This window comes from Muntiacus reevesi, chromosome 3 (genome assembly GCF_963930625.1).
Source record: "Muntiacus reevesi chromosome 3, mMunRee1.1, whole genome shotgun sequence".
Taxonomy (NCBI): domain Eukaryota; kingdom Metazoa; phylum Chordata; class Mammalia; order Artiodactyla; family Cervidae; genus Muntiacus; species Muntiacus reevesi.
Window position 1 is genome coordinate 165,464,773 of NC_089251.1, and position 26,430 is coordinate 165,491,202.

At 47.0% G+C, this 26,430-nt stretch overlaps 1 protein-coding gene across 2 annotated transcripts in view; it reads right to left on the reverse strand.

Moving 5' to 3' along the window:
* ZDHHC14 (zinc finger DHHC-type palmitoyltransferase 14) overlaps positions 1 to 26,430 on the reverse strand; it is a 279,591-nt gene that overhangs the window by 61,778 nt on the left and 191,383 nt on the right. For both annotated transcript variants that reach the window (XM_065931061.1, XM_065931062.1), the window contains one exon: positions 18,418 to 18,576. In XM_065931061.1, coding sequence (XP_065787133.1) covers positions 18,418 to 18,576 — 159 coding nt within the window. The remainder of the gene's footprint in view (positions 1 to 18,417; positions 18,577 to 26,430) is intronic.

Consider the following 26,430-nt stretch of genomic DNA (forward strand, 5'->3'; position numbering starts at 1 on the left):
TGTGAGGCGGGCAGGCTCGGATCTGTGGACCAGATAAAAAGGATGTTGGCTTCCTGCCTATGAGCCACCAGCAGTGGCTCTTTTAAGGAGAGAGATGGTGTGATCAGATTCTGCTGGGGACAGAGCAGGTGGACTGGATAGTGAGAGGAGTGGATGATGGGGGGTCCACTAGGAGACCCCCGTCCAGGAATGGTGAGAGGTGATGGTAGCTTGCGGTTGGCCCCATCAGTGGAGATGCATCCACCTAGGAAGAAACACATGGTGTGTGTGCCTTGTACAACCAACGGCGGTGTGGGGGCTCAGCGAGGTGGGGGTCCTGGGGGATGCTGATTTGGGGTGTCTCTAAGCTCCCCAAGTGCCTGGAAATGAGACCCATCTGCAAGTCTGAGGCTCTGAAGAGAGGTCTGAGCTGGACACTCGAGAGTGAGAGGCACAGACTTCAGGAAGGCAAAAGGCAGCGAAAGCGAGATCAGAGGTGAGCACACGGGCTCCCCAGAGACATGAAGCGGGGAGCCACACACAGGCGGGCTCACAGGCACACACACGGGGAGCGTGAGACTTGTTCTCACGCTCAGCAACAGACTTGCTCAGAGTAACTGCTTGTGGCTTTTCCGGGTATCAAAGAAAAGTATTTTCAAAGCCGAGTTGCAGTTTGACAATTACGGGCAGAAATGAGATGAGCGTTCTTGGTCAGATAAAAATAAAACATGGCCCAAGATCCTCTCCTTGGGTTAGGTCCAGTTTACCTTTGCATTAGAAGTAGAGCTGAGCGCAGCTCACAGGCCCTGTGGTTGAATTCCACGGCAGTGACCCAGGACAGGCTAAAAATACGCCTGGGTGCCCCAGAGGGCCTGCTGTTGAGACTTGCCTGTTGGTGAAGGACGCATTTTTCAAAACACCGCACTGGACATACCATCTCTTTCTTTTGTTGCAGTTTTTAAATACATAAACAAATGCACAGAATAAGAAAAGACACGTTTTAAAATTCACTTTTAAATACATTATTTAAAATTACTAGAGTCTTCTAGCAAAGCATTTTTCTAAAGTACACATGGAATTACAGGGGAGAACCTGACCCAGATACCCAGAAAGCACCCCCCAGGACTGGCCCTGCAGGTTCTACTTCCCGTGAGGGCTATAGTTCTCACCCTACAGCTATCAATCAGCCTCTGACTATGACTTGGCTGCCCCTCTAGTCTGACCAGCCACAGTCACGTGCTGGAGATGAACATGTGGGCAACCTTGCGTCACAGGTTCAGAGTGAGAGCCTGGCTAACGGGGCCTTTCCCAAAGGGTGGCTCTGAACCTGAGAGGTCAACCAGCCAGGACCCAAGCCTGCAAAGAGCAGGGCTGCTCTGCGATGGCTCTGGGGGTGGCCCCAGCTTGCCAGGGTGTGAGCCAACCTTGCCTGCTGTTTCTCCTTTGGGTCTGCGAACCTTCGCAGACATAACCGCCTTCTGGGGCTGGTTATGAGGTTCCCATGGTGATAGGCATGAGCAAAATGAGGCTCTGAGAACCTCACAGGGGCAGATGGTTTACTTGGCAGCTCCCGCTCTAGGTCTGGATTCTTGATGTAGGCAGGATTCACCCAGTTCAGCTGCCTGTGGATAACGATACGTAAGGAGGCGGGCAGGGTCATGCCTTGGGCCTCCATGACACCAGTGAAGGACCCTGTTGGGAACATCTGAAACCTCCTCTGGCATGAGCACTTGAGGACTCACCCTGCCAAGTCATGGGCAAGACTTCTACACACGCCGGTTAGGATGTTATCTGTGAGTCTTTCTCTCCAGGGAAATGCTGAAGACTTTCAGCCAGCCACTAGAGGAGACTGGACCGGCCCAGCCTGGATGCACCTCTGGGGTCCCCTTGCTCATTCCCTGACATCTCGAGACGTGGCTCTCCTTCCTCCAGGCTCGCTAAAGCACTCGCCCCGAGCCCAGCCTTTGTCCACGGACGTTCCTGGTTTTATTATCTGTGGGCTCTTGCAGGGCTTGCTTCCTCCTCTTGACACTGTTTCCACCCCTTCTGCTCTCTGTCCTGAGGCCCCAGGATAGGAGAGGAGACACTTTCTGCTTAGAGCAGGACTGACAATGGACTTATGAGCAGCAGACCAAACATCACGCACCACAAAGCTTGCAGTGCTCTTCACGAGATCACTGCGTAAAGTGTAAACAGCTGGACAGAAGGGAGGAGCGGGCACTGTGGCAGCAGGGGGCGTTCTGGGTGAGGGGGCTGAGTTCCTGTGGGCACAGCAGGCAGCCGGGGCAGCTCCAGGGCAGCCCCGTGAGAGGTGAGGGATCTCTCCTCCCAAATCTCCACCCTAGATGGATGACTCTGATTCAGCACCTTCACTGCCACATCCATCTCACGAGGTTTCACTTCCTCTCGTTTGCCTCTCTTGCTCCCTCCCTCTTGTATTTCTCTTCCTACTACTTTCTAGCACTTCTATTTCTCCCTCTCTTCTACCCCCTTTTTTTTTTTTAACTTCTCTGTGTCTGACTTCAGACACCAGCCAACCACTCACAGCTGGACACACACGGTGACCAGTTCCCTGAGGCCGATGTTGCTCACTCTGGGTCCTTGTGTTTAAGTTTCTGCAGATCCCATTCTGGATTGAGAGCCAGAGGGTTCTGGTGCTTAAACTGAGTTAAGTTTAACTCCTTAACTGAGTTAAGGAGTTCTTTCAACTCCTTGAAAGAAAAGCTATGACAAACCTAGAAAGCATATTAAAAGGCAGAGACATCACTTTGCCAACAAAGGTCTGTATAGTCAAAGCTATGGCTTTTCCAATAGCTATGTACAGATGTCAAAGTTGGATCATAAAGAAGGTTGAGCACTGAAGAACTGATGCTTTTGAACCATGATGTTGGAGAAGACTCCTGAGAGTCCCTTGGTCTGCAAGGAGATCAAACCAGTCAATCCAAAAGGAAGCCAACCCTGAATATTCACTGGAAGGACTGATGCTGAAGCTGAAGCTCCAATAATTTGGCCACTAGATGTGAAGAGCCAATTCACTCGAAAAGACCTTGATGCTGGGAAAGACTGAAGGCGGGAGGAGAAGGGGATGACAGAGGATGAGATGGTTGGATTGCATCACTGACTCAATGGACATGAGTTTGAGCAAACTCCAGGAGATGGTGAAGGACAGGGAAGCCTAGCGTGCTGCAGTCCATGGGGTCACAAAGAGTCGGACACGACTTAGCGACTAAACAACAGCAGCAACAATGTACTTTATAGACTCAGGTCACTGTGTCATGATTCCCTGAAAATATGTGAACTCGATTTTTCTTTCAAAGCATTAATTTTCTAACATGGGGGAGATAATCACATTCTCAGGAGACAGAGGATCAAACACTCTTCTTTGCCCCAACTCCACGAATTTAATGAAGCACTGAGTCCCGTGACTTTTTCCAGTATTTCTGGAATCCATCCATGGCTATGACCCTCGTGATAGGGGAGCAGCAGCCCTCCCACCTGTCCTTGGCCTCGAGTTATCACCAACCAGTTCACTCTCTGCAATGCAGACAGAGGGCACTTTCTGAAACACGTGGTTGATACACCCACTCCACTGTCCCTTGCCCTTGGGATAAGATTGAAACTCTTCAGCATGGCTTGGAAGGCAAGTGCTCATGTCCTGCCTCTCTGCCTGCAGTCTCCACTTTCTCTAGTCCCTCTAGTCTGCCTGCCTCCTGCTGCTCTGAATCTCCACACAGGTTGTCCTCTTCTGATGTGTCCATCAGATGGGAGGAAACTCTGATGCTCCCACAGGTGCAGAGGTATGACCGTGTACCACAGGTGTTTGTGAATCTGGCCAGCTTCCCCAGTAGGGAAGCTCTGCAGGCAGGACTGGGCTGATCACTGTCACCATCGTCTCCCCAGAGCCTGCCCAGACAAAAGCCTGGCACGCCAGCAACAGTCAAAAGATGTCCCTTAAACAGGGGAGTGAAGCAAGTGCTGGCACGGCCATGTGTACAGCCCTGAAGGACCATTAGCCTAGAAGTTCCCTGCTTCCCGAGTACAGCATTGTAGTAATTCCAGGCACACATGCTGGTGATTTCCTGTCCTCCAGCAAACATTCAGCATGATTAAATTTTTTTGGTTCAATTCATCGGACTGAAAAACAAACCCATAAATCAGTTAGTAATAGCCAATGGTTTTTTCAGGCACAAACAGCTTGGTTAGAAAACTGGTTACTTCTATCACAGGATGAAGGGCACAAGGGCACGCCCTGCTACTGTGATGTTGCTGGGAACTGAATGTGTTAAGAGCCAGGAGTCAACTCTGTAACACTTATCTTATTTTTGCTACCTTCCGATGAAAAGGCATGCGATCCAAACCGTGACAAAACTCTTGTGGGACTTAGAAACAGTCTTGGCTTCAAGTTTTAAGACAATATTATATTATCTTTTGTGGGAAAATTTAAATTTCTTGAACTATACCAAGGGTTCTTTTCTTCCCAGTATTTCTCAGTAGCATAAAAGGCTTGAGGCAAGAACAATGGAAGGAGTAAATTCTCAACAATTTTTAAGAAGGGGTCTATTGGCCCGAGAGCAGAGAGATGGGAAGGAAGGGTCCCGGTGGGGTCAGCGGTACAGCCCCTGTCCTGCCCGACCTTTCTGTTCTCCACTTTGTAATGAAAGGGTGACATAGATGTCCCTCCAAAACAACCAAGGCTCTAGAGCAGGCGGGACACAGGGCTGGCAGGAACCCCGGGTGGGTGGCCCAGGCCTGCCCGCCCATGCAGGAAGCTCCGTGTGCGTGTGCAAGTGTGTGTGCTGCCCACCTGGCTTTGGGTTGAGAGCGAAAGAGGAAGAAAGAGAGGAAGAAGAACAAGCCCAGTATAGCTTTTTTTTTCTTTTCTTTTTTTAAAAAGCAGCTTTTTTAAATGGTGCTCTTGGGACTTCCAGAATGGCATTCACTGGACTTCCCGGGTGGTCCAGCGGCTGGGACTCCGTGCTCCCAATGCAGGGATCCTGGGTTTGATCCCAGGTCAGGGAGCTAGATCCCATGTGTGGCAACTAAAGATTCCGCATGCCGCATCTAAGATGCAGCCAAATGAATAAATAAATATTTGGGGGAAAATGGCATTCTTGAAATAAATGTTACTGCCTATTACTTGGGAAAAATCAACAGCAATCCTCTGGGGTGGGGAAGATACTACCTGCTATCTCAAGGAGTCTGTTTTCTAGCAACTGCAGAATCTAAACAAGATTTAACCCAGGTTCTTAACTTTGTGCACCATGAACCTTGTCAGCATCTCATGAAACTATGGGCCCTTTTCAGAATGTTGATGGAATACAGTGGGTAACAAAAGAAACCAGTAACAAATACCATTTTCAAAATAGTTTAAAAGTTGTGACATGGTAGAATACATGCTTGTTTATTCCGATGTCAAATAACAAGAGCTACAGTTTATTAACGACTGTGGTTTCAAAGTGGGAGCAAATGTGAATGATCTATCTTCAGTGTCCACAGTGTCATATGAAGATGTCTGTGGCTTCTAGTGGTGACTGATATGACTAACGTGGTTGGCTATGCCTGTGTTCATAACAGGAGGGAATGGTAGATCTCCTCTAGAGCTCAGTGAGATGGAAAATGTCAGTGTTTCTCCATCCAAGCTTGTGGACCCCCAGAGTCCCATCCATAGTGCCCAGGCCCGGGATCTCTGCTCTAAGTACCTGGAGAATCAAGGGTCTCAGCCACTGCTCAGGTTCGTCCTTGGAAGGAGTTGGGTCCAGGGAGTGGCTGCCCTTCTGCATAAGGCCACAGTCCAGCTGCCTGTCCTCAGGGTATCTCATCATCCCACTCGGGGCCTTTTGGGGAACTTGTTCTGTCCAGGCCCCGGGGTAGAACTCTCTTCAGGTTCAGGGCTCACTGCTTCCGCTCAAGTTGCTGTGTTCCCATCAGCTTTGCTTTATCTGATGATCTATTAAACTCTCCCCCGGGATCCTAAAGGACTCACAGGAACCCTGGGGAGGAGAAGGCCCGACTGGAGGCAAAGAGAGCCTCTGTCATATAAAAACTAGGATACTCAGGTGGTAAAATTGTGGGAAGAGAGTATAATCTTCACATGCATCTGAGAAGTTTTAAACAAATCTAAAGTACTTCTGCACGTCTCTTGTCCTGATAACCCGATAATCCCAGGAAACAACTGGCACGCAGAGTTTACTTATGATTTTGCTCAGGCCCAAGGTTGTGCCAGACGCTTGCCTTCCCTTCTTCCCCTGCAGCTTCTATAAGGTTGAAAGGCGGGTGACCGTGTGTGATCCATCTCGCTGATATCGCCCTGCAAGCGGCCCCAGCCCTGGACCCAGAGCCTCACTCACGGTCAACATGAACTGTTGGATGATCAGCGTTGCTCCCGGGCTGGGGCAGAAGTGATTACCTTTTCTCATCTGTTTTGGTCTTACTTGTCCACATGCTGTGGACTTTCAGGCCCAGCTGGGTTTCTCTCTGCTCTACGTCTGTGGTTTATGAACTTTCACACAAGGGTCGGGAGGCTGCCTTCTGGTTCCAGCTGCTAGAATCTTGCTGTGTGATCGTGTGGACAGTTCCTGCCCTCTCTGAATTTGGGTTCTGTCCAAAATGGGGGTGATACTTTTTAACTTGACGGAGGCCTAGGCTGGTTGTGAGCAGTGAATGAGATAATGGAGTATATAGAACTTCCTCCAAAAGTCAAAAGTCCTACATATGTACATGATGGCATCATAAAGTGCAAGTTATTTTAGTATAATTGTTTCTATGTGTCCTTTTCACTTCTTTAATCAAAATAGATAATTACATTTTCAAAGGTACTAGATTGATACCACTCTAATGCCAGAAAGTGAAGAGAAACTAAAGAGCCTCTTGATGAGGGTGAAAGAGGAGAGTGAAAAAAAGCTAGATTAAAACTCAACATTTAAAAACCAAGATCATAGCACCCAGTCCCATCACTTTGCCATCATTTCATGGCAAATAGAAGGGGAAAAGTGGAAGCAGTGATAAATTTTGTTTTCTTGGGCTCTAAAATCACTGCAGATGGTGACTGCAGCCATGAAATTAAAAGACACTTGCTCCTTGAAAGAAAAGCTATTACAAATCTAGACAGTGTATTAAAAAGCAGAGATACCACTTTGCTGACAAAGGTTCATATAGTCAAAGCTATGGTTTTTCCAGTGGTCATGTATGGATGTAAGAGTTGGACCATAAAGAAGGCTGAGCACTGAAGAATGATGCTTTTGAATTATGGTGCTGGAGAAGACTCTTGAGAGTCCCTTGGACTGCAAGGAGATGCAACCAGTCAATCCTAAAGAAAACCAACCCTGAATATTCATTGGAAGGACTGGTGCTGAAGCTGAAGCCCCAGTACTTTGGCCACTTGATGCAAAGAGCCAACTCATTGGAAAAGACCCTGGTGCTGGGAAAGATTGAAGGCAAAAGGAGAAGGTGGGGGCAGAGGATGAGATGGTTAGATAGCATCACCGACTAAATGGACATGAACTTGAGTAAACTCTGGGAGATAGTGGAGGACAGAGGAGCCTGGCATGCTGTAGTCCATGGGGTCACAAAGAGTTGGACATGACTTACCGACTGAACAACAAGATACTAGGTTCTTAAGTAAATGATTCTTCTTCCTTTATTCCAATTTCAATTAGTCCTTTATTTAAAATATTTTCAACCTTTAAAAAATAAAACTTCATCTGTTCCAACAAACCAAATTATTTTTATTGCTTTTTAAAAACAATGTCCAAACATGTATTAAGCTTTCAAAACTAAGGCACACAGGTTATTTTTCACTGTTCATTCTCCAGCCTTTAACAGTTCAGTCCTGCCCAACTCCCACAAACAGTGGGTGGAATTTAGTGAAACATTTATTGTTAAACACCCAACAGAGAGCAGCTGGATCAGCTGCTTCCACAAATATCTTGGAAGAAGAAACTTCAGGGCTGGTAAAGTATGCTTCATCCTAAACCTCCCTAACTCCCAAATCTATTGCTGGAGGCCAGTTTCAAGTCTAGGCAACTCAAGTAAACAACTGACTATTGGGCATCTGCTATAAGGCACCATCTGCTTTAAAGAGATAAATTAAGACACACAACTGTTGCTTAGAAGGTAATTGATCTTTGGCCTTCAAGTCTCCCTGCACACAACAGACTGGGTTATTTCAGCAAATATGCACTGTTCCCTTTCCTGAGGGGGGCATCCTTCCCTGTCCCATTGATGGTCTTGGTCATGTGCCTTGTTAGGCTAATGGAGTCTTGGCAGATGTACTGGAAGCAGAAGCTGTAAGAGATACTACTTATTTACTCCTCCATCATGTAGTCCAGTGATTCCCCATGAGAAGAACATGCCTGGCTGCTGCAGTCCCTTCTGCCAAGGTCCCGGAATCAAATCTGAGAAGATGAACGTGAGCGATGTGCGGAGCTAAGCCCAGAACTGACCTACACACATGTGAGGAAAAGAAACGCTGCTGGTTCAAAGCCGTTGGGATTCTGGAGGGTGTTTGTTAATACTGCATCACTGGCCAAGAGTCAACTAAGACATCTCTACAATCCGCTTTACACTGATGTGTGAGATCAGACTGTCTCAGGGTCCTGCCCGAGCCTGGCACATAGGAGCTCAGTCTAGACCCTCTTGCTCCACAGGTATCAAAGGCTTCATGGTGGCTGCCCCTGAATTCTTCCAGCCTTTCCTCCCATTTCACCCTCCTAAAGTCAGATTAGATATCCTGAGTGTTACAACCTGGTCAATTTTTTTTCTTTTTGTTTTTCTGGCCACCCTGTGTGGGATCTCAGTTCCTGAGCTGGGATTGAACCCGGGCCACGAGAGTGAAAACCTGGAATCCTAACCACGAGGCCACCAGGGAATTCCTTCACATATTTCTTTATGGTGTTAGTTCACTTGTTGTGAGTCGGCAGAAAACGCGTCAAGGGCAGGAAGCCCACCTTACACTTCTTTGCATTCTACTTACACATAGCAGCCAATGAAGAAATCCTTGTGGGTTAGTTGCAAACACTTGCTTTACAAAGCCCTCTGCAGACGTGGCCTGATTCCACCTCTTGACTCTCAACATCCACCCCTGGGCCCTGCTCCGGCCACTTCTACCCATGTTGTCAGAGCATGTCAGTGTCCACCTGACGCCCAGAGGACTATGGCCCTAAGGTGAGTTAGAGAAGAAATGCTAACACTGATGAATTTCCATCTGTAAAATTATACTTACAAAGCATGGCTTCCAACAGGCCTCAAAAGAAGGTAGCCATTTTACCAACACTGATTTTTCAAGGTTGCAAGTTGGCCACTGATCTTGCAAGAGATGAGCAATTCCCAGAACACCCAGGTGGCCTAACCTCAGTGGTGGAACCCAGGGAGAGTCAGTGAGAGTCGGTTCCCATGGCTCTCAACCTTGACCATGCGTACGACCCCCACCTCCTTCTACTCCCCAGGCCTGGGTACTCCATCTTGAGGAATTTGCATCTACTTACATATTCTTACATTCTTTTTTTTTTCTTACATCCTTAACAAACATGTTATGAAGGAACTTCTGAAAGCTAAGAGACTTTGTAGAATTTTATTTTGGTTATTTTGCCTCAAACATACCTCCATGCTCTCTCAATTTTAACTTTTTTGGAAGAAATTCTTGCTGGCAGAATACAGTGGGTCCTATTGCAGGAAAGGCATGTCGAGAAAGAGATGGCCAAAGAAGGGACCAGCTTGTTTGGATGCAATGAAAGAGTGTCTCCAGCTACAGTAGGAAGACTCCATGGAGGATGAGGGGAGCCAAGAGAAGAAGTGGGGGGATGGCCAGGAAGAGAATATGGAGGAGCCAACAGAAGAGCTACTGGCTCCCATGAGATGGGAACCAGCAGGGATATACAGGAAATGTGAACTGGTAGGAAGAGACAGGAAATGTACTGATGACCAGGAATAGTCTTAATCTGACATAAGAGGAGATGAAAAGTCTTCCAGGAAAGAATGTCATCTTACGGTCAAATGAGGTAGGAAGGTTACTTGGAATTCTGCCATCTGTCACTTGAGCTAATAACAATGAATCATTGATAATAAGTGACTTAATTAAAGCTCCTCACTTTCTGAGAAGGACTTGAGTTGCTCATAAGAGAACCGGGAATAAGTTAATGCCAAAAATACACACCCCAAAGTTTCATTTACATTGTTGAGAGCTGGCTACATCTGGCTCTGCGTTTCCGTCTACCAATGAATGAGACCTTTTATGAACAAACGGCAGTCTTCCCCACGGCCATGAAATGAATTCCGGTTTCTCTACAATCTTGCACAGTGTGAGTTACATGACAGTGACGGTAATATGCCTTGAAGTTATCTGTCATTTTGCAAGTTTCATTAAACCCTTGGTGCACTGCAATAGATTATCCGTGAAAAGAAAAACCTCCTAGTTTGTTTTTGGCTAAAAGATCTCACATCTATATTTATTCATTTCAAGTTAAGAGTTGGAGACACAATTAGTGGCAAACGAAGCTCTGCAGAGAGGTCAGTGGATGGGAGAGGGTGAAAACATGATTAATGACTTGAATCCAAAAGTACTAATTAAGGTGGATGAACTTAGAGCCTGTCATACAGAGTGAAGTAAGTCAGAAAGACAAAAATAAATATCATATATTAATGCATATATATGGAATCTAGAAAAATGGTACTGATGAACCTATTTTCAGGGCTGGAATAGAGACCCAGCCGTAGAGAACGGACTTGTGGGCACAGTGGGGGAAGAGAAGGTTAGGCCAAATTGAGAAAGTAGCTTTAACATATAAACACTATCATGTGTAGAATAGACAGCTAGTGGGAGGCTGCTATGGGAGCCCAGCCTCACACTCTGAATGACAAAGAGGGATGGGATGGGAGGAGGGAGCGGGGCTCAAAAGCGAGAGGATATATACACAAAATTATGACTGATTCGCATTGTTGTCCAGCAGAAATCAACACAACATTGTAAAACAATTATCCCCCATTTTTTTAAAGAAAGCACTGATGAGGTTGCTTGATATTTTTTAGTTACAGGACCTGTTGCTTAAACCAAAAAGGATAAAACTCCAGACCCTAGGAAAAAAGAAACGGAAATAAAGGTTAACACAAAGGGAAAGGAAACCCTCAGGAACAGAACAGAATCCATGTGCCACTACAAAAAGCTTAGGGGCAGCCTCCACACGAACTGCAAGATTATATAGTTTCCAATAATCAGGCAGGAGGAGAAGATGCGATGGTTGGATGGTATCATCAACTCAACGGACACGAGTCTGAGCAAACTCCAGGAGATGGTGAAGGACAGGGAAGCCTGGTGTGCTGCAGTCCATGGGATTGCAAAGAAACATGAGTGACTAAACAACTTTTTCCAAAATGGTATTGGTAACCAAACTGGATATGTTTTATCTTGTCTCTTGCCTCAAACTGTGTTTAATTTATACCTAAGTTTGTGGAGAGAATGTCTCATTTGAATCTGTTATTTCCACTTCATTGCTTTCTCTCTTCCAGTCATTATCAGAAGTCTATCTTTTGGCTGTTTATTTGCCAAAGAATTAGATCTGGTACCGTTTTTATTTTTCTGTTCTCTAGGTCATTAATGGTTTCCTTCCTGTTTTTCTAAAGTTTGTTTTGCTATTCTTTTCTTCTGTCTTCTTGAGATGGCCGCTGTGTTCCTTTACTGGCTTCTAAATCCAGTTTTGTTTTGTTTTGTTCTAGACTTTTCTAAACTTTTCATTTCATTGGCCATGCAGCATCCAAGTAAACTTCCTGTTTGTAGAGAATCCCAGAATAGACGGGAGGTGGGCCCCACCCTCTACCCCCATGGGGGTGGAGCAGCTCCCTCCTCCCCTCATTGGTCACCTGAGTGTGGAAATGAAACAGGTGATCACTCGAGTGTGGAAATGAACCAGGACCAGGTGCTCCCTCCCATCCCAATCTCTGCCTCCAGAGCCCACGGTCCCTGCAGACAGTGTCTTGGCTCCAAGCCGATGGCAGCAGCAGAGTCAGAACTCGGTGGTGGCTCCGCAGACATCCTGCTTGTCGTGCCTGCGCCTCCTGGGACATCCTATCGCAGGTGTGACTCGCTGTGCTCAGCCACCCAGCCTCCCCTGGCTCCTCCCGGGTGCCTGGTTTTGCAGCCTCCAACCTCATTTCGACAAGCTACCTGATAGCTTTCCAAATCATTCCTTCTCGTGGAGTTCTATTTTGCATTGTTCTTATTGTCGCTTTCCAACTATTCCACCATTGCCATTTTGGAATCTCTGTCACCCACGAGCTGATGAAAAGGTTCTTAAAAAAAACACTGCAATTCGGGACTTCCCTGGTGGTCCAGTGGTTCAGAACCTCCCTTGCAATGCAGGGAATGTGGGTTCGATTCCTGGTTGGGGAACTAAGATCCCACATGCCGTGGGGGCAACCGAGCCCGTGTGCCAAAACTACAGAACCTGCATGCTACAACAAAAGATCCCACTTGTCACAACTTAAGACTCAATGCAGTCAGATAAATAAATAAAAATCACTCCTGAAAAAACCATTACAATTGGTTAGGTTTGTGTATTTATATTTTTGTGGTTGATTTCTATTACTAGTTCTATTGTTGCGTCATTAGATGATACACTCTGAAGTACCTAATGGCTTTCAGGAGGTTAGGAATTTTTGTGCAGCTACTATGATTAATTTTGCTAATGTTCCATAATCAGTTAAAAAACATCAGCATACTTTGTCAAAACAGTTCAACATGGATTTATTAACTATATTGATACCTTTTATTTTCTTACTTTTATTTTGCTTACCTGAGCCAACAAAACCAGAGGTATTATTTCTCATTAGCATGATGTTTATACCAAACTTTCCTTGCATTTTCTAACAATTTTTACTTTAGGTATTTTGATGCAATATTATTTGATGTACATACGCTGATGCCTGAATTTTTAAATAAACTCTTTATGCATGTAAAATTACTCTTTTTGATCCATGTAACATGATAAATACAATACCTTCTGTGTTGAATTCTCTTTGGTCTGTTCTCAATAGTGATTCTTGGGGACTGTATTTTATTTTGAAGCATCTAGTTACTAGCAGAGCACCTGACACATAGGAGCTCATTACACGTCAGTGAAAAGCGAGGATACTGGAAGCCAGAAAGGGCACCATAAATCCCTGGGTTCTTTTGGTCCCTAGGAAGATAGAAATGCTAGCTTGCTGCATTCTCTTCAAATGATATGCTTTCCTATGGAAAATGAATACCCTCTCAGCATTTCCAGATAGTTAAAAAGAAATTCCAGAGTGCTGCCCTACACCAGAGGTAGGTATGGTTCTAGATCACAAATATACCAGCCCTCTTAACACTGAGCACCGCTGTGAACACAGCCCAGTAGAGTGACTGGGCTCAGCAGACAAGACATCTGCAGCTCTGGCTCAGACACCCGCATCACAGAGGAAGCATCTGGACGGACAGGAGGGGATGCTGGGGCAGAAGGGAGAGCACAGTAAAGAGCCCACGGGAGAGAGAGCGAGCATTTAAAGACGCCCATTAAGGGGCTTCCCTGGTAGTCCACTGGTTAAGACTGTCTTCCAGTGCGGGGGGTGTGGGTTCCATATCTGGTCTGGAAGATGGGATTCCATCTGCCTCTTGGTCAAAAGGTCCAAACAAAAAAACAGAAGAAATACTGTCAACAAACTCAATAAAGACTTTAAAAATGGTCCACACCAAAAAAACACTTTCAAAAAAAAAAAGAAAAAAACAATCAAACTCTTCCAAAACAAAAATTACTAGTCACTGAGTCCCAGCAGAGGGTGTCTGGAGGCTTGCTGTGCCATCCACACCAGAAGGGACAGAAGGGGATGAGAGAAAAAGGGACCAGGGCATCTGCTGTGCGAGGGAAGAGGCCTGCAGGGCTGACACAATGCAAGGGCTTCATGCATCACCTCCTCCGGCCTCACGGCACCTCCAGGTGTGGCATCTCGGAGAAAGACAGGCTCCCCTCTGCCTGGATGAGGTGGAAGGTTGGGGACCCAGGTTCTGCTGTTTTCATGCTGAGATGGTCAAAATCAGACAGGCTCTCCTAGAGCAGGCTTGCAAAGGTTTGCAATGCTCCTTCTTGGTGTTTGGCAAACCTAATTTAATTCACAGTGTGTGAATAAATTACTTTCAAGTAAGTCCTTTTTTTTTTACAGGTTTAGGTTGTGTTAAAAAAAAAAAATACTAAGTTCCAGGGGAAGCTGCTGGCTATTCCAACACTGGCCCAGAGTCCACCAAAGGACAGACTTCCCTGAAAGGCTCCACCATGCTCAAGGGTGGGGGGAGGCAGAGGGGGCTTACTTGCGGCTGGAACGCACAGAGTGAGCCTGAGACGACCTCCCCGGAGCAGCTTTTGCTTTCCAGCTCCTTCTGTTACTCTCCTTTAAATGACCTGAGGGCTCCTAGGGGTCTGAGCAAACAGAGATGCCCCCTGAGCCCCAGCTGGCAGTTGTATAAAAATGTTTAATAACATCAAAAATTGCCTGGATGAACAAAAAACCCCAAACACTGTTTCAAATGTGCAGAAGCAATTTGATGGCAACACAAAGAGACAACAGGAGAGAAACAGAGATGAAAAGAGACAAAGTCAGAGAGAGGGAGAGAGAATGGACTCATTCCTGCAGCTGCAGATCATGGAAAGCCTCCCAGATTACAGGAAAACAAGGGGGCTCCCGTGGCTCATGATGACAATCTCATTCTACAGTTACCTGGGAGCACTGCAGCAGGTCTGCTCCCACTATGCACGGTAACAACACTTCGCTGGCAGGCCCTTTGTGAGACCGCAGTGTGCACCAGGTCCATGCGTGCTAGGCACTGTCTTGCTTCATCCTTAGAAGAAACCTACAAGGCAGTCCTGGGATCATCCCATCTTACAGATGTGGAAACAGTTGAGGGTAACCTGCCCAGGTTCCAATATTATCCAAGGGCAGGACCAGGACCCAGTCCTGGGCATCTGTCCTTAGAGCTGTGTCCCAACCCCCTGGCTCTGCTAACCTGCTCTGTTAGCAACAGAGTGTGCTCCCCAAAAAGCTTTTCTCTCAGCCCTCGACTCAAACTACAGAGCCCCTGCAACTTTGCTCTCATCCCAAACTTACTTAACAAAGAAAAACACACTTCGGGAAGCTGCATTTTCCTCTCTCCTCTCCTAGTGCAAAGTGACACTGATTTGCATGCCTAGGAAGGACCAACCTGGGCCCATTTATTACCATGGAAGGGAAGTCACATGTTCGGACGCTGGCTTTCAGCAAATCATTGTACTTTTTTTCCCCTGGCTGCAAAAAGCTGAATTCTTTCAATTAAAAACTTGCCGTCTAAAAATAAAGTGGTGGCAAACTCTGCAATTATACGCCTCCATTGGAGACAACTGCTCTCCACTCTGTTTTCCCAAATGGACAAGGTCCAATTTGTTGGTCAGCTAATGGGTCACACCAAAGGCCCAAATGTAGTGTAATGAACTCGAAAGCCAAAATGGTGTAGGTCTGAGTCACTGGGTGGCTGTTCCCCGAGTGCAGCCAGTACATTTACTTTCCATCAGCTGTGTGCTGTTCTTCTCACCTGTCCTCCACAGAGCGGGGCCCTGATTACAGTTTGCCCACTTCCAGCCCAAGGACCGTCAAGTGAAGCTTAGAGGCAGCTACTGGCAATGTGCTCCTTGTCTAGTTCCCTCCTCTGAGCCCACCCCAAACCTTCCCCCTTCCTCTCCTTTCCCCTTCTGGCTCTGCATCCTCCCATTCCAGGACGGCATCAGGCTTGCTTGTGGAGTTCTGGGTTACCATGGTGACTTGGAGTTACCAGAAAGGTTGCTCAGAACCTATCAGAAGGGCTCCCGGACACTACAGACTGGCGGCTCTTACTGTATCACTGGGAGTTTCTACTAGCTCAGCTGGTAAAGAATCTGCCTGCAATGCAGGAGACCCGGGCTCGATTCCTGGATTGGGAAGATCACCTGGAGAAGGAAATGGCAACCCACTCCAGTATTCTTGCCTGGAAAATCCCATGGACAGAGGAGCCTGGCAGGCTAATGTCCCTGGGGTCGCAAGAGTCAGATATGACTTAGCAATTAAAACCACCACAGAAGTATACCATTAACTAGATGAATAATTCTGGTAAGAGGATTTTATATCTAATACATCAGGGTTCTTTAAGGGTTCTTAAACCAATGGTGGAGGGAACAAACAAGAGAATTTGATGAACTTTCAGAAAGTGTTTTACGATATAATCGAAGAGAATTTTAAAACACTATGAGACAGAAAGGAACATTTTATCATGATCAGGAATCTACCCTACAGATGGAATACAAACAAACAAATAGAAACAGTCAGTTATCTAGCAATGGGTAAACACGTCTATAAATAATAAAAAAAAAAAAAAGAGAGAGAGAGAGATGCCCCATAAACTCTTCAGGTCTGTAGGTAACCACTCCCTCCCTGTAAATGTCAATAGGAACAAGTCATTAGACTTCCAGGAGAAGATATGCAAAATAATAGATTTTTAGGTGAAAGAGTATAAGTTACATATTATCCCATCATATAATATTCCATCATGTAATCCAAAAATTACAACCTGAGAAAGGATCCTGTGAATCCCTATGGATTGTTTCCCTGAAGATGTTTAAGCCACTGGGCTGCTTTGGCTTGAGTGCCCTCAAGATGGCCATGGGATGGTCACTGGGGTTTGAGTCACCTGGAAGGGTGTCAGAAATCACACAAAGGCGTCTTGTGACCTTGTAGAAACCCTGGTATGTATCCTCACAAAGAGGACCAGGGACAGGTTTGGTCATCACACCTGCAGAGGGCTACAGTAGACCAAGACATTGGCCAGAGAAAGCCAATCAGAAGTGTCAAGAGAGCAGTAGTAATAACAGAGTAACAGCTAACAACCACAGAGAATTTGTCAAAAGCCAGGCATTAGGCTGAGTGCTTTGCACACTTTAACTCATTTGCTCTCTCAATTGTCCCATGGGGTAGGCACTGCTACTGACGTCATTGCAGAGATAAGAAAACCAAGGAATACAGAGTTGGGGTAGCTCGTCTAAATCATGAAGCTAGTATTTGTACCCAGGTCACTGGGTACCAGATTTCAGGCTCTTAACTGGTTCTTGTACACGAGAAAGACAACAAAATTCCATGATGTTTTGCTGGGGAGGCAAAGGCTAACAGTAATCTTTCCAAGTTAATAAAACCAAGAAAAGGTCTGAGAGGGAAAACACAGACTTCCTACCAAACTGTAGATTATCATTAAAGTTAGGATAAAGTAAATTTCAGACCAATAAACAAAACAGCTTTGCACAGCAGGAAACACATTATATAATTTTTTTTTTTTCTGAAGAAGAATCAAGACCACAAATTCTAATAGGCTTGGAAAATGTTAGCAATCACTTATGTGTTACTAAGGGGAACAAGGTTTGTTCTGAGATGTTCTGTCTTTTGGTGTGAGGTTAACAGGATTTCCATGCCTGTTTTCCCAGGAAAGTCCCTGGTTATTTCTGTTACAGGCAGACTATGGGACTGAAGACATGTGGGTCTTCCCCCATGTGGCAAAGCCGTGGTCCCTTTCTCATTATCCTTCCTGTCACTTGGGGCTTCCACCATCTCCTTGCCAAACTCATCTCTGAGACGCTCCATCCCGGGGCAGAGTAACGGTCTGCAAGTGTGGGTAACATCTCTCAGTGTGATGGGATGAGCTTGCCAAGTAACTCCCAGGGGCTGGGACCCATATAGAGGCAGAAATCCTGTGCTGCGGTGCTGGCAACCGAACATCAAGGCTAAGCCTTACAGCTGGGACCCTCTGCGCTCCACTGTGATTCCTCTGCCTGTTTCCTAGCCTGTCCTGGAGGAAGCAAGCTGACAGCGAGGGCAGATCTTGGTGGTCTCTGGGAAGAGTAACCACCTAACTGTGGGTCCAGCAGTCTCTGGGCCTTTCCCCCTTTTCCTCTCCTTGGGCTTCCATGGCCTCCAGCTCCCCAAGCAGCATGCCTTCTGAAGAGCTGGGAGAATCCAGCTACACACGTGGCCAGCTCCTCCGGCAGTGGAGGGTCTACAGGTGTCATGGTTTTATTTCAAGTGTCTGCTGATCTGGAACCTCCAAGGAACTAGAACCCCCACTCTGGTGAGTATTCCTGGAAGGAGAAGACCCGGGGCACTGTGCTGTTCTAGGGATGTGTTGCAGGATGTAAAAAGAAAAAAAAGAGATCCAGTGACTCTAGGCTTGGTGAAGGGGATCAGTGGCAGACCGTTGATCAGATCAGAGGCAACAGGACTGAAATATCTATTACCCAGTTGCCTAGTTTTGAAGGATTAAAGAGACACGCATGCTGGCTCTCTTTGAGCACAAGGTCTGGTCAAAGGAAATCAGGCTACTCCATCAGCTGCAGACATTTTAGCACAAGCCTTAAAGGTGGAACAGAGGCAATTTTGACTTTGACTCACCTACGCAGTTATCGCAAAGGCTGCAGTGAGAGGCACGAGGGGGCCGGAAAATCTTGCAGGTGAAACAATATTTAAGTTTCACAGTCTGGCCATTGATGATGACTTCTTTGGTTCTGGGAGGTGGGCGGTACCCCCCTGAACTGGTGCCGTTTGCGATATCTGTGGAGAAAAGAAAAAAAAAGAGCACAGGCTCTTAACACAGCACAGGAACTCTGCAGGATCCTGCTCCCAGGCGGCCTGGAGTCTGCATTTCCAAGTGCAAGGCCCACAGGCACCTGACCCCGGACACACAAATGCGGTAAGACACAGAGCGCTGGCCTCTCCGCTCCTTCGGAGCTTGGGACTGCAATTAGGAGTCCAGGTACGTGGGGGAAACCATGTGACTGAGCTCTGGCCAATGGGGTGCCGCACACGTGGCCCTGCCCAGCCAATGGGCGCCTCCCCTGAGCCACACCCACCCTTGCCGCGCTCCATCCCAGGTCACCTTGGAGACACAAACGGTGGAGCCCAGAATGACTATGCCCTAGAGGGCCGCCCCTGTGACTGCCTCACTGGGCCATACTGTTACATGTGCAAAAAAATCCTCCCCAGTTAGCGTTGTCCAAATTAGCGGTGTTCAGTCCCTTCCCTGGAGAAGGAAATGGCAACCCACTCCAGTATTCTTGCCTGGAGAATCCCATGGACAGAGGTGCCTGGTGGGCTACAGTCCATGGGGTCACAAGAAGTCAGACACGACTGAGCGACTAACACGCTTTCAGTTCCTAAGTCTCGAGCTCTTTGCGACCTCATGGACCACAGCCCGCCAGGCTCCTCTGTCCATGGGATTCTCCAGGCAAGAATACTGGAGTGGGTCGCCATGCCCTCCCCGCGGGGACCTTCCCGACTCAGGGATTGAACTCACATCTCATGCATCTCCTGCATTGGCAGGCAAGTTCTTTACTACTGAGCGCCACTTGGGAAGTCCCAACTAAATCATTAAGTGTACATTAAAAAATAATAATTTCTATAGTCTATTGTCTCACCAGCATCTTTAATTTTTTTAAAACCAATTTTCAAAATGTTGAAGAAAATACTATTTTTTTGAAGTTTATTCTAATCTTATATCCTGGCTCTCCTCCCCGAGTTCACATGAGAATCACCCAGGGAACTTCTCAAACTCTGCTAGCACAGGGACCTGCCCCAGATCCAATAAATCAGAAGTGCCCCTGGTGACTGTAATGTGCTGTAGGGTTGAGAACCCCTGCTCCGCAGGAAGATAAAACAGTCTTCTCATCTAAACCCCTCACAGCCATAAAGAATTGAGGGCAGCTAGCAGTGGAAACAGGAGGCCACGGGTCAATAGAGAAGAGTGAGTATACCTGTGAGGGCTTCAGCTGAGACTCTACGGCTTTTAAACAGGTGGAGCAGAGCCTGGTGGGTGGAGGGAATCTTGGGAAACTTCACAGTGTTCTTCAACAACAGAGATGGAAACACTAAAGGTAGCTGTTCATTTAACTCAGACACTGTCAGACAGTGACAGCTGCAACATACTTTTGGTAAATTTCCAAAGTGATGGGAAGGAGTCCCATGATCCACTCAGCTTTCCCCCAACCCCCACCCCACAAACTCAACTTGGGCAGGAATTGCATGGAGAGCTTTCAAAACTACTGATGCTACCAACCCAGATATATATATATATATTCTCATGTCCTTGGAGGGGTGCAGCCTGCCATCAGAAGTTTCAAGAGCTCCTCGTGTATGGAAATTTGCAGCCAAAGCTGAGAACCATCATTCCAGGGCCTTGGTCACTGCAGTCCACGCAGTATCCCCACTGTCTGAGAGCTTGTCAGAGAAGTGAACTCTCTCTCAGTCCTGCCCATAGTTACTGAGGTCACCGTGCCCCCTCCCTGCCAGGGCGGAGGGTGTCACACACCTTCAAGTTTGAGAACCTAGCCCCTGGATGCCTGTAAACACTGCCCATCCACACATCACATGCGCCTCTTAACCTCACGTGCCTCTTTGTTTTGTACGCCTGTACACTCACGTACGGAGAAGGAAATGGCAACCCACTCCAGTGTTCTTGCCTGGAGAATCCCAGGGATGGGGGAGCCTGGTGGGCTGCCATCTGTGGGGTCGCACAGAGTCGGACACGACTGAAGCGACTTAGCAGCAGCAGCAGCAGCAGCAGATTCATGTACATGGTAGAAGCCTGCACTTACAGAACACAGAAACCTAGGAAAACTTTGGGGGCAGGAGGGGGCCGCTTCACACAGCACAGTCAGCCCCCCAAGCGTTTTCACACAGAGAACCTGGTGACCTGGAACAGCCAATGGTCTCTGCAGAGCGGCACCCTCGGGGCCTCCAGGCTGCTCTCATTCACAGAATTCACAAGTCATGGTTTCAGGAGGTGCCCCATTTACCGCAATCTTTTTTTTATCCCCCTCTCCTAACTCTCCAAGACCTTATCATGCTCTTTCCATCTTCAGTTCAGTTCAGTCGCTCAGTCGTGTCCGATTCTTTTCGACCCCTTGGACTGCAGCATGCCAGACCTCCCTGTCCATCACCAACTCCCAGAGATTACTCAAACTCATGTCTATCAAGTCAGTGATGCCATCCAACCATCTCATCCTCTGTTGTCCCCTTCTCCTCCTGCCTTCAATCTTTCCCAGCATCAGGGTCTTTTCCAATGAGTCAGTGCCTCAAATCAGGCAGCCAAATTATTGCAGCTTCAGCATCAATCCTTCCAATGAATAATCAGTCCTTTAGGACTGACTGGCTTGATCTCCTTGATCTCTTCGAATCTTAGACAAATCTTAACAAAAATTTTTTTAATTCTTACAGTGAATGGGTAAATGGCACGAAGCAGGGACAGGGAGAGAGTGAGGAACAGCCCTTCTACTTTACCTCTTCACTGAGGACAGTCATTCTACTTGGAATAATGAAACAGAGGGACTGTTATTATAAATCAAGAACTCTGGGTGATCTTGCCAGGCAGGACACCCTCTCCTGGCATATCCCCCACCTGCCTGGTACCCCAGGTGTCTGCCCCATGAGATGACAATGAGTTCAGCAGGCACCAGAGAAGCACCAGCTTCCAAAGCGTGGATACTGGGAAGAGGGTGGCATCCCAACTGATTCTGTGATGAGAAAACAAAGTGTACTTCCTAGAGCAACAGGGTAAAAATAACTGGCTTTGAACATAATCGAAGATAAGGTCAGAGCTCTTCCAGTGCCAATGGAATGCCACTGAGGTCTAAATTAATTATGACTTTGCCTCACTAGCCTTATGTCAGCTGTGAAATCTACTGTATCTCTTTAGCTCTTGCAAACATGGAAAACTAGAAAAACTAGGAAAACCAGAGAGTCAGATAGAGGTCTTTTTTTTAAAAATTTATTTGTTTATTTATTTTACTTTACAATATTGTATTGGTTTTGCCATACATTGACTTGAATCCTCCATGGGTGTACATGTGTTCTCCATCCTGAACACCCCCTCCCACCTCCCTCCCCATCCCATCCCTCTGAGTTGATAGAGGTTTAAAAGTAACAATAACCCAATCAATAACACTTGTGTTACTTTAACCAGAAAAGTTTAAAAACTGTTTTGCCAAGAAAAATATTTTAAGAAGCAGGGATGACAAACTTATTCACACTAGAATGACTCCTAAAAAAAGCCTAGTTTTAATAGCGAGTGTGCTGTCTCTATAGTCGTGTCTGACTCTGCGACCCCATGGACTGTAGCCCTCCAGGCTCCTCTGTCCATGGGATTCTCCAGGCAAGAACACTGGAGTGGGTTGCCATTCCTTTCTCCAGGGGGATTTTCCCGATCCAGGGATGGAACCTGCATTTCTCACATCTGCTGTATTGGCAGGCGGATTCTTCACTAGCATCACCTGGGAAGCTGAATGATTTACCTTTATAAATGATTCCCTATTTAATATATGCAAAATACCGCACCAGAGGCAATGAAGGACCCATAAACAACAGAGATGACGCGTGAAGAGCAGTGAGCAAGGGGTCCTGCTGGACTGTTTGATGAGCCGTGGGTCCCCCGCCACCTCTGGTCTGCTGCCCTCCCAGCCTTCAGAGCCTGCTTCCTAAGTGCACATCGGGCGATGGAGACCCCCCCCCCCGCCCCCGCCCAGCCCCGGCCTCTGGTGACGAACCAAGGTCGTCTGTGTGGGCTGGTCCTTCTCTTCTTGCTGCACAATCTCACCCGAGTCCAGGGCTCTGGCCTCCTTGGGCCCCGGAACAGGCCTCGCTGTTCAGGCTCTCAGCATCTCTTCTCTGCTCGGGCCGTCCTGAACTCTGGATGTGCCTCATCCTAGACGGTCCACTTCAAGCTTCTCCTGTGCAAACGCGCTGAGGGCACTCGCTTCCTTGGGCTCTCATTGCACTTGACTGTGTGTTTATCCAGCCAGCAGATCTATGTCGTGCTCGAAGCTGCCAGCCCAGTGCTGGCAGCTGGGGATGTTGCAGGAACGTAACAGCTGGAGAGGCTTGCAGGCCCGAGGGGAGACCCTCTACTGGGGTGGTGACCACGAGGGTTTATCTCCGAGTCTTCCCCCAGATGTGGTGCCGGGAGGGGGACGAGCCCTGACTGCTTTCGTGTTCCCACTGTCCTGCAGAGGGTCCAGCATACAGTAGGTCCCCAAGAACTGCCTGCTGAAAGGAAGGCCGGTTGTCCTGGCTGGTCTGGAGGAAGGATGCTGGGAAGCATGGGATCGGTGTCCCCGGGCCTGCACGCCCGCCCACCAGTCAGAGTCACACAAGCTTGGGAACTCGCCCCGCCCCAGGAGCTCCTCTCTCATGGTCCTTTTGAGGCTGTTACTCCTCTTTACTGGTCCTCTCTCTCTCTTTCTGAAAGCATTTGATTGCTTCAGGTCTTAATTGTGGCACGTAGAATCTCTCTAGTTTCTCCAAGGCATGTGGGATCATAGTTCCCCAGCCAGGGACTGAACCCATATCCCTGCATTGCCAGGCAGATTCTTAACAAGTGGACCACCAGAGAAGCCCCTTTACATGTCCTCCTTATACCTTTTGCTGGTCCAGAGACCCATTTAGTCATCGTCACCTGGAAGGGGCAGGCAATATGGATAGCTGTGTATCTCAGTTCAGTTCAGTTCAGTCAAGTCACCCAGTCATGTCCGACTCTTTGTGACTCCATGGACTGCAGCACACCAGGCTTCCCTGTCCATCACCAACTCCCAGAGTTTACTCAAACTCATGTCCATCGAGTCAGTGATGCCATCCAACCATCTCATCCTCTGTCGTCCCCTTCCCCTCCTGCCTTCAATCTTTCCCAGCATCAGGGTCTTTTCCAATGAGTCAGCTCTTCACATCAGGTGGCCAAAGTATTGGAGTTTCAGCTTCAACACCAGTCCTTCCAATGAATATTCAGGACTGATTCCCTTTAGGATGGACTTGTTGGATCTCCTTGCAGTCCAAGGGATTCTCAAGAGTCTTCTCCAACACCACAGTTCAAAAGCATCAATTTTTCGGCGCTCAGCTTTCTTTATAGTCCAACTCTCTCATCCATGCATGACTACTGGGAAGACCATAGCTTTGACTAGACAGACCTTTGTTGGCAAAATAACGTCTCTGCTTTTTAACATGCTGTCTAGGTTGGCCATAGCTTTTCTTCCAAGGAGCAAGTGTCTTTTAATTTCATGGCTGCAGTCACCATCTGCAGTGATTTTGGAGTCCAAGAAAATAAAATCTGTCACTGTTTCCATTCTTTCCCCATCTATTTGCAATGAAGTGATGGGACCGGATGCTATGATCTTAGTTCTCTGAATGTTGAGTTTTAAGCCAGCTTTTCCACTCTCCTCTTTCACTTTCATCAAGAGACTCTTTAGTTCTTCTCAGTGTATCTCAGGGTACAATCCCCAAATTGTTTCTTTCACATAATACATTCAACTGTTGCCCCAGACCAATGGCTTTCTAGTGTGCCCAAATAAAGGGCAGATGGGATAATGGAGCCTTGAAACCCAAGGCTTCCAACACCCACCTGAGGACAAAAGACACACCCCTTGAACATTCCGACTGGCATCAGTGGCCGGTCATGACCTGCTCCTCAGCTGGAAGGATGACAGACACCCAGGGCTACATCTCAGGGCCCAGAGGGGGTGTTCCCGTTCTAATCCTCAGTTACTCTGTGGTTTGGGTTTTGGCTTTTACTGTTGACCACAGTGGTGCCTCTGCTTCTTAGACCTGCTCTTTGTGGTTTACAGTGCAGCTGTTGAAAATGAACAGTCATACAGATCACCAGCCCAGGTGGGATGCATGAGACGAGTGCTCGGGCCTGGTGCACTGGGAAGACCCAGAGGAATCGGGTGGAGAGGGAGGTGGGAGAGGGGATCGGAATGGGGAATACATGTAACTCCATGGCTGATTCATGTCAATGTATGTCAAAACCCACTGCAATGTTGTGAAGTAATTAGCCTCCAACTAATAAAAATAAATGAAAAAAAAAATGAACAGTCAAAGTCTGCAATAGCTAACGGGTAAAGAACACTAGAATTTTGGGGGGAAAAGCCTCTAACAGTTCTGCAAGTTTATATGAGTCAGTATTTTTCAAGGACATTTTTAGACACTAGCGTTTTGAAAAAAAACTTAAAAGACTGAAACGGTCTTCCGCTTCATAAAGTCCTTGCCCCCACCACCCCTCCAAATGGCTGGGAGTTGTTGGCACAGGGGCAGAAACAGTCACAGAATATCTGTCTAGTATTAACCTGCAGTCAGCCTACGAGCAAAGAATTAGGAGAATTGGGGAGAGGGGATGGGAGGCTGATGTGTTCAGGGAAACAAAATGGCCTGCTTACTAAGTTTTTCACTCACAGAGAGATTCTGGGCTTCCAGAGGTCTTAAGTAAGTTGTTAATATATGCCTATTTCAAAGCCACTCTCCAAAAAGCAAGCCATCTTTTCTTGGGAGGAATCAGAGTGCTAACACACCAAGAGACCCATTTGTCTGCCGTCTGATTTAATCCCGCCCCAAATTCAGGGGGGAAATGGATGAGCTTTAAAAGTCGCTGAAAAGTATGCACCATGAAAAGTAATGCAACTCCACCTTTGTTTTTTTGGCCCACACTGTGCAGCATGTGGGATCTAATTCCCCGACCAGGGATTGAACCCAAGCCTCCTACAATGGAAGCATGGAAACTTAACCACTGGATCACCAGGGAAGTCCTTGAAACTCCACTTTTTAAAAATGCATACAGGAAAAAAAAAAAACAACCCAATTTGCAAAAAAAAAAGTAGATGAAGATTCTTTTCCTTTATCAAAAAGATGCAGAACAGTGTCATACCCTGATGTACGGGTGTTTTACAGACCATTCACTAGCTGACAACCTGTCTTCCAGACCGGAAAGAATGAAGATCAAGCATCTCTGCATTAGGATACAGTCACAGGAACTATATGATTTGCGTCATGCCCAAGCCTCCATGACTATCCCGATTGTACGTGCTGGAGGACAGCTGTCGGATCTAACGAATCCGCAGTTTTCATAAGGCTCATTTCATTGACTCTGAAGCATCTGGGTCACAAACTATCCAACCTTGGAATGGTTGATCTATCACAAAATGGCTATTTTTAGAGCCATTTAAAGCAATCTCTTAGCTAACAGTTTGTAAACTTCCAAGTTTACAGAAAGATATTAACAACGGCAATGTCAGACTAGTCAACCTCTATTATTTTAAGTGCTTGGGAGAAAAGGCAGGGGAAATGCTGGTCTGTCTACAAATAGTTGGTTAGGTTTCCACTCGAGAGAGTAAAAATGTGGACTTTTTTTCACAAGTATTTTGGATGGCAGCATCTTTGCTTCCACAAATATTTAAATACAAAAATGCGTATGAGGGTTCATGGAGGGTGACAGTCCTCTTCCTCCAGTTAAAAGCTTTGCCAAGTCCAAACTGGATGGGAGGGGGGCTTGGGGGAGAACGGATACATGAATAGGTATGGCTGAGTCCCTTCACTATTCACCTGAAACTACCACAACGTGGTTAATTGGCTATACCCCAACACAAAATAAGA